We start from the raw sequence: 14,138 nt of genomic DNA, 5'->3' as shown, positions 1-14,138 counted from the left end.
AGGTGGGAGCTGCGTGGAGAGGGACACTGCTCAGTGCTTGGTGGAAGAATATCTCTGTGTTGTTGTGTAAATGGGACTTTGGAGCTGAGATTCACTGTAGGGTGGTAGGAGAAAGGCACATATCTCATGCTCTGGGTTCTGCACCAAGAGCTGCTGGCTCAATGCTGCACCTGAAATACTGTGAGCACAGCACAGCCTTCATCCCCATTGTGCTGATAAGGAACAGTCAGCCTTTCACTGCTTATCTCACTCTGAAGTGCCTGTTCATCAGCAGAACAATGACTGTGGGGTGAAAAGAAGGCGGTTTTGGTGTCACTGGGTGGTGTGGGAAATGCTTTCCCAACCTTGGAGTGGTTTATAGGGATGGAAAACCACAGCGTGTCAACTGCTGCCCTCACGTTACCGCCAGCACTGCAGCTTTTAAATGGCTTCTTACCTTCCTTAACCTCTAAACTTTCCCCTTTGATCAAACCAAAGTCTCAAATAGATTCAAGGCGTGAAGGAAACGATCCCACCTCCATCGTGTGCTCCCATATTGAGTGCTTGGATGGAGACCATGAGCTCATGGAATAGCCCAGAGACAATGAAAGCCTGTGTGGTTTCTGTTTGCTCTGCCAAAACCCACATGGATGAATTTCCATCTCTTCTTTGTCTTTGCAGGACGTGTTTGAGATGCGCTTCGCTAAGATGCCGGATGAACCGGAGGAACCGGTGATCCCGGCCTCTTCTCCGGTGGTGGTACCACCTCCAACCAAAGTGGTTCCCCCTTCATCCAGCGACAGCAGCAGCGATAGCTCCTCCGACAGCGATAGCTCCTCCGATGACTCCGAGGAGGAGAGAGCTCAGCGGTTAGCAGAGCTCCAGGAGCAGGTAGGGCTCCATTGGGGTGCATGGGCTGCCCTTCTTTGTGTTCAACTTGGGCGTTTAACTTCATTGGATTCATTTATGTTAGATGTGAGGAGGGAATTCTTCACTCAAAGGGCAATTAGGCTCCGGCTCTGCTGCCCAGAGCTGTGATGCCCCATCCCTGGAGGCACCTGAGGCCATGGATGAAGCCCTGAGTGTTGGTAGGGGGCACCCAGTCATTCTGGGGGTGGTGCTGGGGGGGCTTTGTGTTCATTTTAATCCAACCGTGCTGTGATCCTGTGGTTTTATGATCTTAAAGGACCCATCCAACCCAAGCTTTATATGGTTTTGCAGTTCTTTAACCTTTAAGGACCCTTCCAACCTAACGCATTCCACGCTTCTATGATCTTTAAGGACCCGTCCAACCCAAACTTCCTATGGTTGAGGTCTTCTATGGCCTCCATTCAACCCAACACATTCTATGGTTCCATGACCTTTAAGGACCCATTTAATCCAGTGCATTCTGTGACCTTCAAGGATCCATTCAACCCAACACATTCTATGGTTCCATGACCTCTAAGGACCCATTTAACCCAGTGCATTCTGTGACCTTCAAGGACCCGTTCAACCCAACATATTCTATGGTTCCGTGACCTTCAAGGACCCATTCAACCCAACACATTCTGTGGTTCCGTGACCTTCAAGGACCCATTCAACCCAACACATTCCTTGGTTCTGTGATCTTTAAGGACCCTTCCAACCAATGCTGTGGGATTCTGTAGGGTTCTCTGGCCTTTAAGATCCCTTTCAACTCAACCCATTTTGTCATTCCATGGTATTTAAGGACCCTACAAACACAAATCATTCTATGAATCCACGATTCTGTGATCTTGAAGGTCACATCCAACCCAATCCCCCTTCCATGACTCTGTGATCTTCAAGATCACTTCCAGCCCAAGCCGTGCTGTGGCTCCATGGCTCTGTGACCTTTAAGGACCCTTCCAACCTACCCCATTCCGTGCTTCTATGATCCTTTAGGACCCTTCCAAACCCAGACCCGTGGTTCTGTCATTCAGCTCACAGCTGTAGACCATCTTGTTGTCTAACAGCGAGTTTCAGCTCTCCAACCCATAATAGTGAAGGGCTGATGAGGTGCAAAGGAGCAGTGCTCTTTGGGATGGGTGGAAAGAGGGAGGAAAGCATGAAAGAGGTAATTAATATGGAATAAACGGGGGGTGTTGGGCCAAAGTATCTTGATCTGTGTGTCTCCCTTTCAGCTGAAAGCAGTGCATGAACAGCTTGCAGCCCTGTCCCAGCCCCAGCAGAACAAACCAAAGAAAAAAGAGAAGGACAAGAAGGAGAAGAAGAAGGAGAAGCACAAAAAGAAGGAAGAGCTGGAAGACAGCAAGAAGAGTAAAGCCAAGGAACCGCCATCCAAGAAGGCCAAGAAAAGTAACAGCAACAGCAGTACCTCCAGGTCAGCCCTGTTTGTGGTGCAGCCGTTGTGTTTTAATGCACTGCAGTGCATGACACTTATTCTTCTCCCTCTGATAACTGTGGGGATCTTGTAAAGCAGCACCCACAGCTTCAACAGCCACCCCTCACCCATTGGGGCTGCTTTAACTATAAGGATGGGAAGGAAAAGCTCTGGGATTTGGGCCATTGAAGCCTGATCCCCTCTGTCCTCTCCCTCCTGTTTTAATTGGAGCTGTAGGTGTTGAAATGGGAGGTAACGTGCTGAGAGTCCCTTCTGCTTAAACTGGGAGGGGACGTTGTGCTTCACCCGGGGCAAAAAGGAGGAGTTGGGCACGTTGAGATGAAACAAGGAGAGGAAAATAAGCAGGGCTGGAGCCTCAATGCATCACTTGGTGTACGCTGGGTAAACACTGTGGGGCACAACGTGAGCTCTAATAGGGAAATAATCTACCTGGGACTCTTCCCTTCCTTATTGAGTGCTGCTGCCCGGCCTTCACTGAGCATTGCCACCCATGGGTGTGCTCTGAGCGGGATAAATACCTACAAACACAGCTGCACATCTGCCTCCTTGTTCCTCTCCAGCCAGTTTTGAAGTGCCCAGCAGACATCACGGAGCATCCTTTGCTCCTGCTGCTGCTTGGGGCTGTATTTCCCTATAAATGTTGGGTTTTGCTTCTGCTTCCGTGCACCCTGTGGGGAGATTGTGCTGCCCTGGGGCCTCAAAGCAGCACAACCCCATGTGTTTCTATAGGGAGATGCTTTGGGCTTTCACCCATCAGACATAACAGAGCTTCACCTGCAGCTGCTCATTCCTGAGAGCTCAGGGCACTGAGGATGCCCAGCATCCATACCTGGGTGTAGCTATGAGATAAGAGGATGAAAGCAGATGTTGGTGCATGCAGAGAGCTCCGTGCTGCTCCTCCCTGACCATCTACTGCTGTTTCATTCTATAGCAATAGATGCAGCCACACTGCTGTAACATATCAGAACCGAGCAGCTGCTTTTTGCAACGTCTCCTCTCCTTGGTGTGATCCATAATAACGTGTTATAATTGTTCCTAAGTAGTAAGAAGGAGCCTGTGACGGTGAAGAACAGCAAACCCCCTCCAGCCTACGAGTCTGAGGAGGAGGAGAAGTGTAAACCAATGTCCTATGAGGAGAAGAGGCAGCTGAGCCTGGACATTAACAAACTCCCTGGTGAAAAGCTGGGCCGAGTTGTCCACATCATCCAGTCGAGAGAACCCTCACTTAAAAACTCCAATCCCGATGAGATTGAAATTGACTTTGAGACATTAAAACCCTCCACGTTACGGGAGCTGGAGAGATACGTAACGTCGTGTTTGAGGAAGAAGAGGAAACCTCAAGGTACCTTTCATCCTCACAGCAGTTTCCCTCACATTCCAATGGTGTATTCCCACCTTTAGGGCCTTTTATTGTGTTATTTGCTAAGGAAAGGAGCTGCTGCTCCTCCAGCAAAACGAATGAAGCCCCAGCAGTGTCTGTTAGATCCAATGGCTCTGAGTCAAGGCCTTCTGTTCCCAACCTCCCTTTAATGTAAATATTTGCTTCCTAAAGATGTCAGTGTGAAGAGCTCGGGTTGAGAGCAGCGTTGTGGTCGGAGGCACAACGAACAGAGCAGCTGCTGCTCCTCCTCCCTGCCAACCTGTGGGGCTGGAGGAGCTCTATTACAGCCATAACGTGCCCCTTTATACCCACCATGGAGCATTTCATCACCTCACTCAAACCCTGTGGGATATAGGGGGGCTCTCCCTGTATCCCGTGGCCAATCCCAGTGTGGTATAAACCCAAATAAGAAAGGAAAGCTGCCCGAATTTGAGGCTCATCACATCCTCAAGGGGTACAGCAGAGCCCTGAGCACCCCCTGGGCTGCAGCTCCCCGTTTTAATTAGGGTTTAAGCTGTTAAAAAAGGCAGCCACGTCCTCCTTCCATGAGCCAGGAAGCCAAAGCAGCACCAATAATTCAGCATTGAGAACCCAGTGCTGGGCTTGGGGTGGCTGCGAGCAGAGAGGAGGAGGAGCAGAGTTTGGTTGATTCTGGGTTCTTTTCTGTCCCTCTGACCATTTTGTACTGTTGTCTTCTTGCAGCAGAAAAGGTGGATGTAATTGCTGGCTCCTCTAAAATGAAGGGGTTCTCCTCCTCAGAGTCTGAGAGCACCAGCGAGTCCAGCTCCTCCGACAGTGAAGATTCAGAAACAGGTTAGATGCAGCTTATTTAAAGACTCAGTCCTATAATACCTGGTTGTTTTTTTTTTTCTGTATAAATAAATATGTTTTCATTACCGGCTTGGTCTTTAATTTTTTGTCTTTGTAAATTAAACCAATATACACTGTGTAGGTGCTGCATGCTGCCCTTCTCAGGCCCTGTGTATCCAGCTTGGCAGGTGCAGTGTTGTCTTTAGCAGTTCTCAAGCACGGCAAGGTGTTGTTGTGAGCATTGACTTGCTGGGTGCAGGAGCTGAGCTGCATTGTGTGCCACTTTGTCTGTCTGAGGACCTAGATGTGTATTTCTAGGCAGCTGCTGTGTTGTCCTTGCAGGAGACTCAGTGTATCAGAGGAGGAACCTTGTGTTGGTGTGGCAGAGCCTTCTCTAAAGAGCAGAAGGGCATTGAGGGAAGCACAGCGTTGCTCTCCCTTCTGTCCTTGTGCTTTTTGGATTGGGCTTGTGCTGCTCACATCCTTATGGAGTGCTGTGCTTTCCTGTAGCACCGTTCCCTCCTTGGTTTTGCAGCAGCAAAGCTCTGTGTGGTCGACTAAAGCTGTTTTCTATGGCAACTAACACAGCTTGGAGGTGATGCTGGGCTCTTCCCAGCATAGAAATCAGCAGAAGGAACAGGGTCGTTGTGCAGGGTAGATGAACCTAGGTCTGCTTGCATATACGTGGGTCTACTTGGATCTATTTGGGTCTGCTTAGGTCTCCTTGGATCTACGTAGGTCTCCTTGGATCTGCTTAGGTCTACTTAGATCTATTTGGGTCTCTTTGGGCCTGCTTATGTCTGCTTGAGTCTGTGTAGGTCTACCTGGATCTCCTTAGATCTACTTGGGTTTGCTTAGGTCTCCTTGGATCTATATGTAGATCTACTTGGGTCTATGTAGGTCTACTTGGATTTAATTGGGCCTGTGTAGCTCTACTTGGATTTAATTGGGTCTGTGTAGGTCTACTTGGACTTAATTTGGTCTGTGTAGCTCTACTCAGGTTCAACTGGATCTTTGTAGCTCTGCTTGGGTTTAATTGGATCTGTGTAGCTCTACTTGGGTTTAATTGGGTCTGTGTAGCTCTACTTGGGTCTAATTGGGTCTTTGTAGATCTACTTGGATCTATGTAGGTCTTCTTGGATCTACATACATTTACTTGGGCCTGCTTGGGTCTGCTTGGATCTACATAGGTCCACGTGGGTCAATGTAGGTCAACTTGGGCCCCACTGAACCCCATGGTGTGACACCTTCAGGTTGTAGGGCTGGCCCCATTGAACCCCAGAAACGTTCTGTTGGGAACTGGGGTTCATCCCCACACCCTATGGTTGTGCTGGCCTAATTAATGGGCTAATTGAGATACTTGCTTGCAGAGCAGCACCCTGCAGCCCCACCCTTTGATTCCCTATAACCAAACCAATGCTGATAGTACCAAAAATGCACTTTTTTGACCCAAACTGGCATCAGTGCCCTTGATACAGAAGAGCAGAGAGAGAGGGAGCGTTAACTTGCAGATTAAATAGCCCAAACCTTTGGATTTAGGAGGAAAAACTGCTTTCACAGAGCTGTTCCCTCCCGCTCATTAATTGCTCACTAATTAATTACTGCATTGCTGTGCCATCAGCTCCGGGCGGTGATGTTTCTGTCTCTGTGCTACAAGCAGCAGAGCAGTCGATGCCAAAGCATTGCAAGCAGCACCAGACCTGCAAACTTCAGCTCTTCAAAACCAGCTGCTTGCAGAACGAGAGGTTGATTCCGGTTAAACAGGTTGTTAATTAACACCTGGCTTGCATGCAAATAGCCCCGAGCTGCCCGGCACCCATCTGGGCTTTGAGATCTGGCTTTATTTGATGGAATCCCTTAATTTTAGGGAGTGAATTCTGAACTGAATCCAAACCAAAGGGAAAAGTGACTTTGCTCAGTGCGGGTGGAGAGGTTTGAGGTGCAATGCATTAAATGTCAGATGACAGTGCTGTATCAGATCACCATTATGGGGGGGTCGTTGGTGCAGAGCTGTGCTTGGACTTGTGCTCTCTGGCCATAAAGGGGGCACTTGGGTGCCCTGGGTTCAATGCTGGGCTGCTCTGTTGTTATTATCTGCTTGCTGCCATCCAGTTGTACTGCTTGGTGTTGGGGGGAAAGGGGAGGGTCTATACATGTTGTTCTGCTCAGAGCTCAGCTTTCCTCTTTGTTTCATGGAGGAATTTGTGCCCCCAGCTCATAAAAGCCCCAAATCCTCCCAGTTCTCCCCATGGCCATTCTGCCCATGCCAGGCTCTTCTCTTAAGGCTTCATTGGGGGAGGAGGGGGGTTAAAATGGATTCATTTGGTATTGTGCTCTAATTGGGATTATACAAGGGGAGAGGGGAGGGGATGGATACTTACAGTGGGTTTTTTAATCTTTATTTTTGTTTGATTTTTAATAATAAACTCAATAAAGTGTTTGGCTTGCTATGAAAAAATACACCTTTTGTATCATCCTGGAACTGTAGTTTAAACCCCTGTTTTAAAGCATAGGGAGATGTAGTGCCTGGAGAAGGGAATGTTGGACCTGTGCTGCTTGGGATAGAGATGATGTGGGTGGGAGCAGAAGAGGACTTAGGGGACAGTGTGTTCCAATGTTGTCCTTCTTGGTCAACCAAGTTGAGATGCCATCACAGAACCTTTATTTCTTTCTTTCTTGGTTGTTCTGCTTTGCTGGCTCCCAGCTGCTCCAATGGAGCTTTATTTTGGGGTATAAAACAAGGATTTTTTCAACCTCCAACGCATCACACCTGGCCTTAAGGGAGTTTTTGGTATCTCTGGAATATGGCAGAGGGTGTTGAGCCGTTGTGTCAACTTCCACAGCCTGGATTGTCACCTCCAACACTCAGCACCAGGAATGTGGTTTGGATGAGCACCAGAACTGCCCTCCAGGATGTCCATGGGCAGCAGGGAATAGTGCAGGCATCTATTGAAGAAGCAGTGAGGAAAGACATCGGGTTCACAGCGGTTGATCCCATCCCGTTCTTGGCACAGTTGTTCTAAGCCATGGATGGCCGTCGTGGTCTCCCTTCATCATCTTTGGGCCTTGAAGCTCCTTGGTTGGCATCTCCAACCCAACACTGGCCGTCGCCAACCCAACATTGGAGATCTTCAGCCCAACTTTGGCCATTGACAACCCAACATTGAGGATCTTCAGCCCAACATTGGGCATCTTCAGCCCAACGTTGGCATCTCCAACCCAACAGTGAGGATCTCCAGCCCAACTTTGGCTATTGACAACCCAACATTGAGGATCTCCAGCCCAACTTTGGCTATTGACAACCCAACATTGAGGATCTTCAGCCCAACGTTGGCATCTCCAACCCAACAGTGGGGATCTTCAACCCAGTGTTAGCATCTCCAACCCAACGTTGGGCATCTCCACCTCAACACTGGGGATCTCCAACCCAACGTTGGCATCTCCAGCCCGATGTTGGAATCTCCAACCCAACATTGGGCATCTCCAACCCAATGTTGGCATCTCCAACCCAACATTGAGCATCTCCAACCCAATGTTGGCATCTCGAACCCAACATTGAGCATCTCCAACCCAACAACGGGGATCTTCAACCCAGCGTTGAGCATTGCCGACCCAACATTGGGCATCTTCAGCTCAGCATTGGGCATTGCCCACCCAATGTTTGCATCTCCAACCCAAATCACAGAGAAGACTGCTCTGTTCCAATGTTCACGTGGCTTTTTCAGCCTCATCACTGGCGCTGACCCTTGTCCTCCCTGATCTTAGCCCATCTCATTCAAGGTCACATCTTAATTCCACTCAACCCAGAGCTTTTCTCATCTCTTCCCCAATCCTCACAGGCTGCAATTTTGATTCCCTTCCCTTCCTGCAATGGTTTTTCCCCCTAGTAAGACTGAAATAGGGCTCCTTATGATCCTTCCTCCATATTACAACCTGCCAGGTCTTCAGCCCACATCCTTGCAGCCATAGATAAGCGAAGCATCCACAGAAGCATCACATTTCTCAGCCCCATCTTCCTTTTCCCTTCCTCCACAGCCATCGATGTGTGAATTCATCCCAGTGCTTTTGCTTTGGGAGGATGAAATCTCCCAGTGTTGAGCTGTAGGAGCAGAACCCATCTGCACATCTCACACCATCAGCACTCTATTATAGGGCTCTGCACCTCAATCAAAGCAATCTTATGTTCCAAGCTGCTCTTTGGGATGGTGCAGGACGGAACCTGGTGTTGGTTGTTGAGCGTTGTCCTCCAGCTCCTGTTTTTGCCCCAAAAAACTCCCATTCCCAGCTTGTAGACGTCTGCAAACAGGTGGGAAGAGCTGATCTTGCCAGAGCATGGGATGAAATCCTCCTCCGTGCCAAGGATGGATAAAACAACACCACATAAGGCCAAGGAGCTGGGGTGGAATTCGCCACCAAGGAATATTTTTGGCTGGATAACCCAGAATTGGACAAATATGTGTCTGTATTTCTCTCTTTTTCTCAGCCTGGGTTGGCAGAGGAAAATCCCTGGGAAAGGCTGAAACTCCATCCAGTCACTGCTATGAGAGCCCTTTAAAATCATCCCTGAGTGAAGGAGGAGGCGTGAGAGATCAGCCTTTGTCCATTCACATGGCTGGCCCCAAATCTCTCTGTGTTGGAGGCAGCTTTGCTGTGTGCTGAGCTCCATTGCTCTTCCTTTATTTCTCTTGTGGTTCCTGCCTTTCTCCACTTATCTCTGCCTCCCAACGAGGCCCCATTCCTGGAATAGCTGAGTTTGGTCAAGCAGAGCTCTGGTGCTTTCCCAGCACTGTGTTAACATGTGGGGTCTGCAGCACCGTGTTGGGGTGGGGAGGTGGGGAAAAGCCAGTTCCAGGTGTTAAATAGACTTTGCCTTCCTCATAGAATCATTAAGGTTGGGAGAGACCTCTGAGATCGCCTGTTAAACTGTCATAGCAAAGCGCTGCCGTGCTGCGCCGTGGTCTTCTTTAGGTTATTAATTTGTGCTGTCCTTCTCTTTGCAGAAATGGCACCAAAACTGAAGAAGAAAGGGCACTCTGGGCGAGAGCAGAAGAAGGTAGGACACAAAACATCCCTTCTTGCCTACAGGGCTGGGGTCAAAGCCCATGTTAGGGGGAGGTGGGGAGGGGTCTGAAGCCTATCTGGTTTACACGCTCCACTAACAGAGCCCCCATTGCTCAGCTCGGAAGCCATCCTGCTTCCAGCCAAGCCCAGCTCATCCATTCAGACTCACCTGACCATGTTTTCTCCCTTTTAGCATCACCATCACCACCACCAAACGGTGCAACAGCAGCAACAACAACAACAGCCGCCTCCACCACCGCAGCCCCCTCAGCAGCCCCCACCACCACCACCGCAACAGCTGCAGCCGCAGCAACTGCAGCCACAGCCACCGCCCCCACCCCCCGTCCCCCCGCAAGCTCCGCCACCGATGAAGTCCTCCCCACCTCCCTTCGTACCCGCACAGGTCCCCGTCATGGAGCACCCCCTCCCGGGGAACATGTTTGACACTATGCCGCATTTCACTCAGCCCATCATGCATCTCCCCCAACCCGAGATGCCTCCTCATCTTCCCCAACCGCCCGAGCACAGCACTCCTCCCCATCTGAACCAACATGCGGTGGTCTCGCCTCCAGGTGAGTGCAGGGTGGGTCCTAGGGGGCTCTGTGGGGTGCTGGTGTCACTGCTTGGGGTGCTGGATGTGCCATGTTGAGTTGTGGATACCCTATGTTGGGTGCTGGGGCTGTACCTTGGGTGCTGGGGCACTGCCTTGGTTCCTGAGCACTCTGCTTTGGGTGCTGGGGACACTACCTTGAGTACTGGATGTGCCATATTGAGTTGTGGATACGCTACATTGGGTGCTGGGCCTGTGCCTTGGGTGCTGGGGACACTGCTTTGGGTGCTGGATGTTCCACATTGAGTCCTGGTACCCTACATTGGGTGCCTGGGGCTCTGCTTTGGGTGCTGGATGTGCCACACTGAGTTCTGGGTACCCTACATTGGGTCCTGGACACTCTGCATTGAGCACTGGGTCCTTTGTTGGGTGCTGGATGTTCTACATTGGGTGCTGGACACCTCGTTGGGTGCTACATGCTCCGTGTTGGATGCTGAACACACCACGTTGGGTCCTGGACGCTCTACGTTGAGTGCTTTGTTGGGTGCTGGGTGCTCTGTGTTGGGTGCTGAGCACCATGTTGAGTGCTGGACACCACGTGTTGGGTGCTGGACCCTCTATCTTTGGTGCTGGGCACCTTGTGTTGGCCAACTTGTATTGGGTACTGGGTGCTCTACGTTGGGTTCTGGATGCTTGGTTGGGTTCTGGATGCTTGATTGGGTGTTGGACCCACTGTATTTGGTGCTGGATGCCCCGCATTGTGTGTTGGCACCTTGTGATGGGTGCTGGACACCCTGTGCCGGGTGCTGGAGCATCCACAGCCCCAAATCCTGGGTGGGAAGGTGAAGCCAGAGCTGGGATGTGGGGTTGGTGACTGGCTGGAGGTGTTGGGTCGCACCTTGGAAGGTAGTGTTGTAGAATCACAATCTGGTCTGGGTTGGAAGGGAACTTAAAGGTCATAAAACCATACAGTAATTGAGTTAGAAGGGTCTTCAGCCATCTCAGAGCCATGGGATGGATTGGGTTGGGTTCAAAGGGACCTTGAAGGTTAGATGACTGTAGAATGACTTGGGTTTGGGTTGTAAAGAGTCCTTAAAGGTCATGGGATCATAGTACGGCTTTGGTTGGAAGGATCCTTTAAGATCATAGAATGATGGGATGGCAGCACAGTTGGGTTAGAAGGGACCCAAAGACCCCCCCAACCCCACCCCCCCCCGTCACAGCTGGGTGCCCCCCACCATCTCAGGGCCCCATCCACATCCTTGGATGGGTCCTCACCTCCCTTTGAGTAAAGAATTGAGGTTTAAATCCCCCCCCCTTCATCCCCCCACCATCACACGGTGCCAGCAGTCACTCAGCACCTTTCTGACGAGCTCCCTGTCGGTCTCTCCCCAGCTTTGCACAACGCTCTGCCTCAGCAGCCCTCGAGACCCAGCAACCGCGCCGCCGCTCTGCCCCCGAAGCCTCCGCGCCCGCCGGCCGTCTCACCAGCCATCAGCCAGCAGCCCATGCTCCCTCAGCCGCCTCTGCCCCAACCTCCCCAAGTCCTGCTGGAGGACGAGGAGCCTCCCCCGCCTCACCACAGCCTGCCTCTGAGCACCAGCCAGATGCAGCTCTACCTTCAACAGCTGCAGAAAGTGCAGCCTCAGACTCCTCTTCTCCCTTCAGTGAAGGTCCAGTCGCAGCCCCAGCCTCCCCTGCAGCCTCCGGCGCACCCCGCGGTGCAGCAGCTGCAGCACCAACCCCAGCAGAGGCCCATGCACATGCAACCCATGCCCTTCCCTTCCCACATCCCCCAACCGCAGCCACCTCCGCAGCAGCATCCACCCCCGCAGCCGCCGCCGCCGCAGCCTCCGCAGCCGGCGAAACCTCAACAAGTCATCCAGCATCACCCCTCACCACGGCACCATAAGCCCGATCCCTACTCGACCGGTGAGCAGGAGCCGTGGCCGCAGACCTTGCACCCTTTGGTGACGCAGGGGTGGCTTGATGTCGTCTCCACGTCCTTCTAGGGGTGCTTTGCTTTGGGTATCGGGCACCTCGTGGGGTTTTCAGCCAACTTGTGTTGGGAACTGAGTGCTCTCCATTGGGTTCTGGACTTGTTCTGTGTGTTGACCAACATGTGTTGGGTGTTGGTCAATGTTTGTTGGTCCCAGACACCCTCTGTTGGGTGTTGGCCATGTATTGGGTCCCAGACGCTCTGCATTGGGTGTTGACCAATGTGTGTTGGTCCCAGACACCCTCTGTTGGGTGTTGACCAATGTGTGTTGGGTCCCAGACACCCTCTGTTGACTGGCCATGTGTTGGATACTAGATGCTCTCCATTGAGTGTTGGCCAACGTGTGTTGGGTCCCAGACACCCACTGTTGGGTGTTGGTCAACATGTGTTGGTCCCAGACACCTTCTGTTGGGTGTTGGCCATGTATTGGGTCCCAGACGCTCTGCTTTGGTTGTTGGCCAACGTGTGTTGGGTCCCAGACACCCTCTGTTGGGTGTTGGTCAATGTGTGTTGGTATCGGACACCCTCTGTTGGGTGTTGGCCATGTATTGGGTAGCAGACACTCTCCATTGGGTGTTGGCCAATGTGTGTTGGGTCCCAGACACCCTCTGTTGGGTGTTGACCAACGTGTGTTGGTACCAGACGCTCTCCTTTGAGTCTTGGTCAACATGTATTGGGTTCCAGACATCCTCTGCTGAGTGTTGGAGAGCTGGGTGCAAACTGAGCCCCAGAACATCTCCTGGATTCGATTTGGGGCAAATCTAAGCAAATTTGGGGCTCTCTAGTGGAGGTTGTGGGTGTTCTTGGTGGTGGGGCTGCCCGGTTTTGCAGCGCCATGCTGGTTTGTGTGGGGTGATATTGGTCAACAGTGTGTCATGATAGGGCAGTGTTTGTCATGATAGGGCAGTATTCGGTTGCAGTAGGGCACTGTGTATCGCGATAGATCAGTGCATGTCATGATAGGGCGTTGTGTGTCGTGTTCGGGTGGTGCATGTCACGATAGGGCAGTGAGATAGGGCAGTGTTTGTCACAGTAGGACCGTGTGTGTCATGATAGGGCACTCCGTGTCGCGATAGGGCTGTGCGTGTCACGATAGGGCAGTGAGATAGGGCAGTGAGTGTCCCAGTATGGCACTGTGTATCGCGATAGATCAGTGCATGTCATGATAGGGCAGTGTGATAAGGCAGTGAGTGTCCCAATAGGGCGCTGTGTGTCGCGATAGATCAGTGCATGTCGCGATAGGGTGGTGTGTGTCACGACAGGGCAGTGTGATAGGGCAGTGGGTGTCCCATTATGAAGCTCTGTGTCAAGATAGAGCCCTGTGTGATGGGATAGGGCTCTGTGTATTGCGATAGGGCGCTGTGTGTCGCGATAGGGCTCTATGTGTCGCAATAGGGCTCTGTGTCGCGATAGGGCGCTGTGTGTCGCGATAGGGCTCTATGTGTCGCGATAGGGCGCCGTGTGTCGCGATAGGGCGCTGTGTGTCGCAATAGGGCGCTGTGTGTTGTGATAGGGCTCTATGTGTCGCGATAGGGCTCTATGTGTCGCGATAGGGCTCTATGTGCCGCAGTAGGGCTCTGTGTGTCGTGATAGGCCTCTATGTGTCGCGATAGGGCGCCGTGTGTCGCGATAGGGCGCTGTGTGTCGTGATAGGGCGCTGTGTGTCGCGATAGGGCCCTATGTGTCGCGATAGGGCTCTGTGTTTCGCGATAGGGCGCTGTGTGTTGCGGAAGAGCGCTGTGTGCCGCGATAGGGCTCTATGTGCCGTGATAGGGCTCTGTGTCGCGATAGGGCGCCGTGTGTCGCGATAGGGCGCCGTGTGTCGCAATAGGGCTCTATGTGTCGCGGTAGGGCCCTATGTGTCGCGATAGGGCTCTATGTGTCGCGATAGGGCTGTGTGTGTCGCGATAGGGCTCTGTGTTTCGCGATAGGGCGCTGTGTGTCGCGATAGGGTGCCGTGTGTCGCAATAGGGCTCTATGTGTCACGATAGGG

The 14,138-nt window shown here is 51.8% G+C and overlaps 1 protein-coding gene across 6 annotated transcripts in view; it reads left to right on the top strand.

Annotated features, from left to right (window-relative positions):
* BRD4 (bromodomain containing 4) overlaps nt 1-14,138 on the top strand; it is a 55,769-nt gene that overhangs the window by 30,051 nt on the left and 11,580 nt on the right. For 4 of the 6 annotated variants that reach the window (XM_015850467.2, XM_015850464.2, XM_015850468.2 and 1 more), the window contains 7 exons: nt 661-870; nt 2,124-2,323; nt 3,385-3,686; nt 4,428-4,538; nt 9,536-9,588; nt 9,790-10,168; nt 11,542-12,078. In XM_015850467.2, the coding sequence (XP_015705953.1) occupies nt 661-870; nt 2,124-2,323; nt 3,385-3,686; nt 4,428-4,538; nt 9,536-9,588; nt 9,790-10,168; nt 11,542-12,078 (1,792 nt within the window). The remainder of the gene's footprint in view (nt 1-660; nt 871-2,123; nt 2,324-3,384; nt 3,687-4,427; nt 4,539-9,535; nt 9,589-9,789; nt 10,169-11,541; nt 12,079-14,138) is intronic. The other 2 variants (XM_015850466.2, XM_015850469.2) reach the window with 2 other exon arrangements.

This window comes from Coturnix japonica, unplaced genomic scaffold (genome assembly GCF_001577835.2).
Source record: "Coturnix japonica isolate 7356 unplaced genomic scaffold, Coturnix japonica 2.1 chrUnrandom461, whole genome shotgun sequence".
Classification (NCBI taxonomy): Eukaryota; Metazoa; Chordata; class Aves; order Galliformes; family Phasianidae; genus Coturnix; species Coturnix japonica.
The sequence above is the reverse complement of the archived record's forward strand: the minus strand, read 5'-3'. Positions and strand labels throughout refer to the sequence as shown.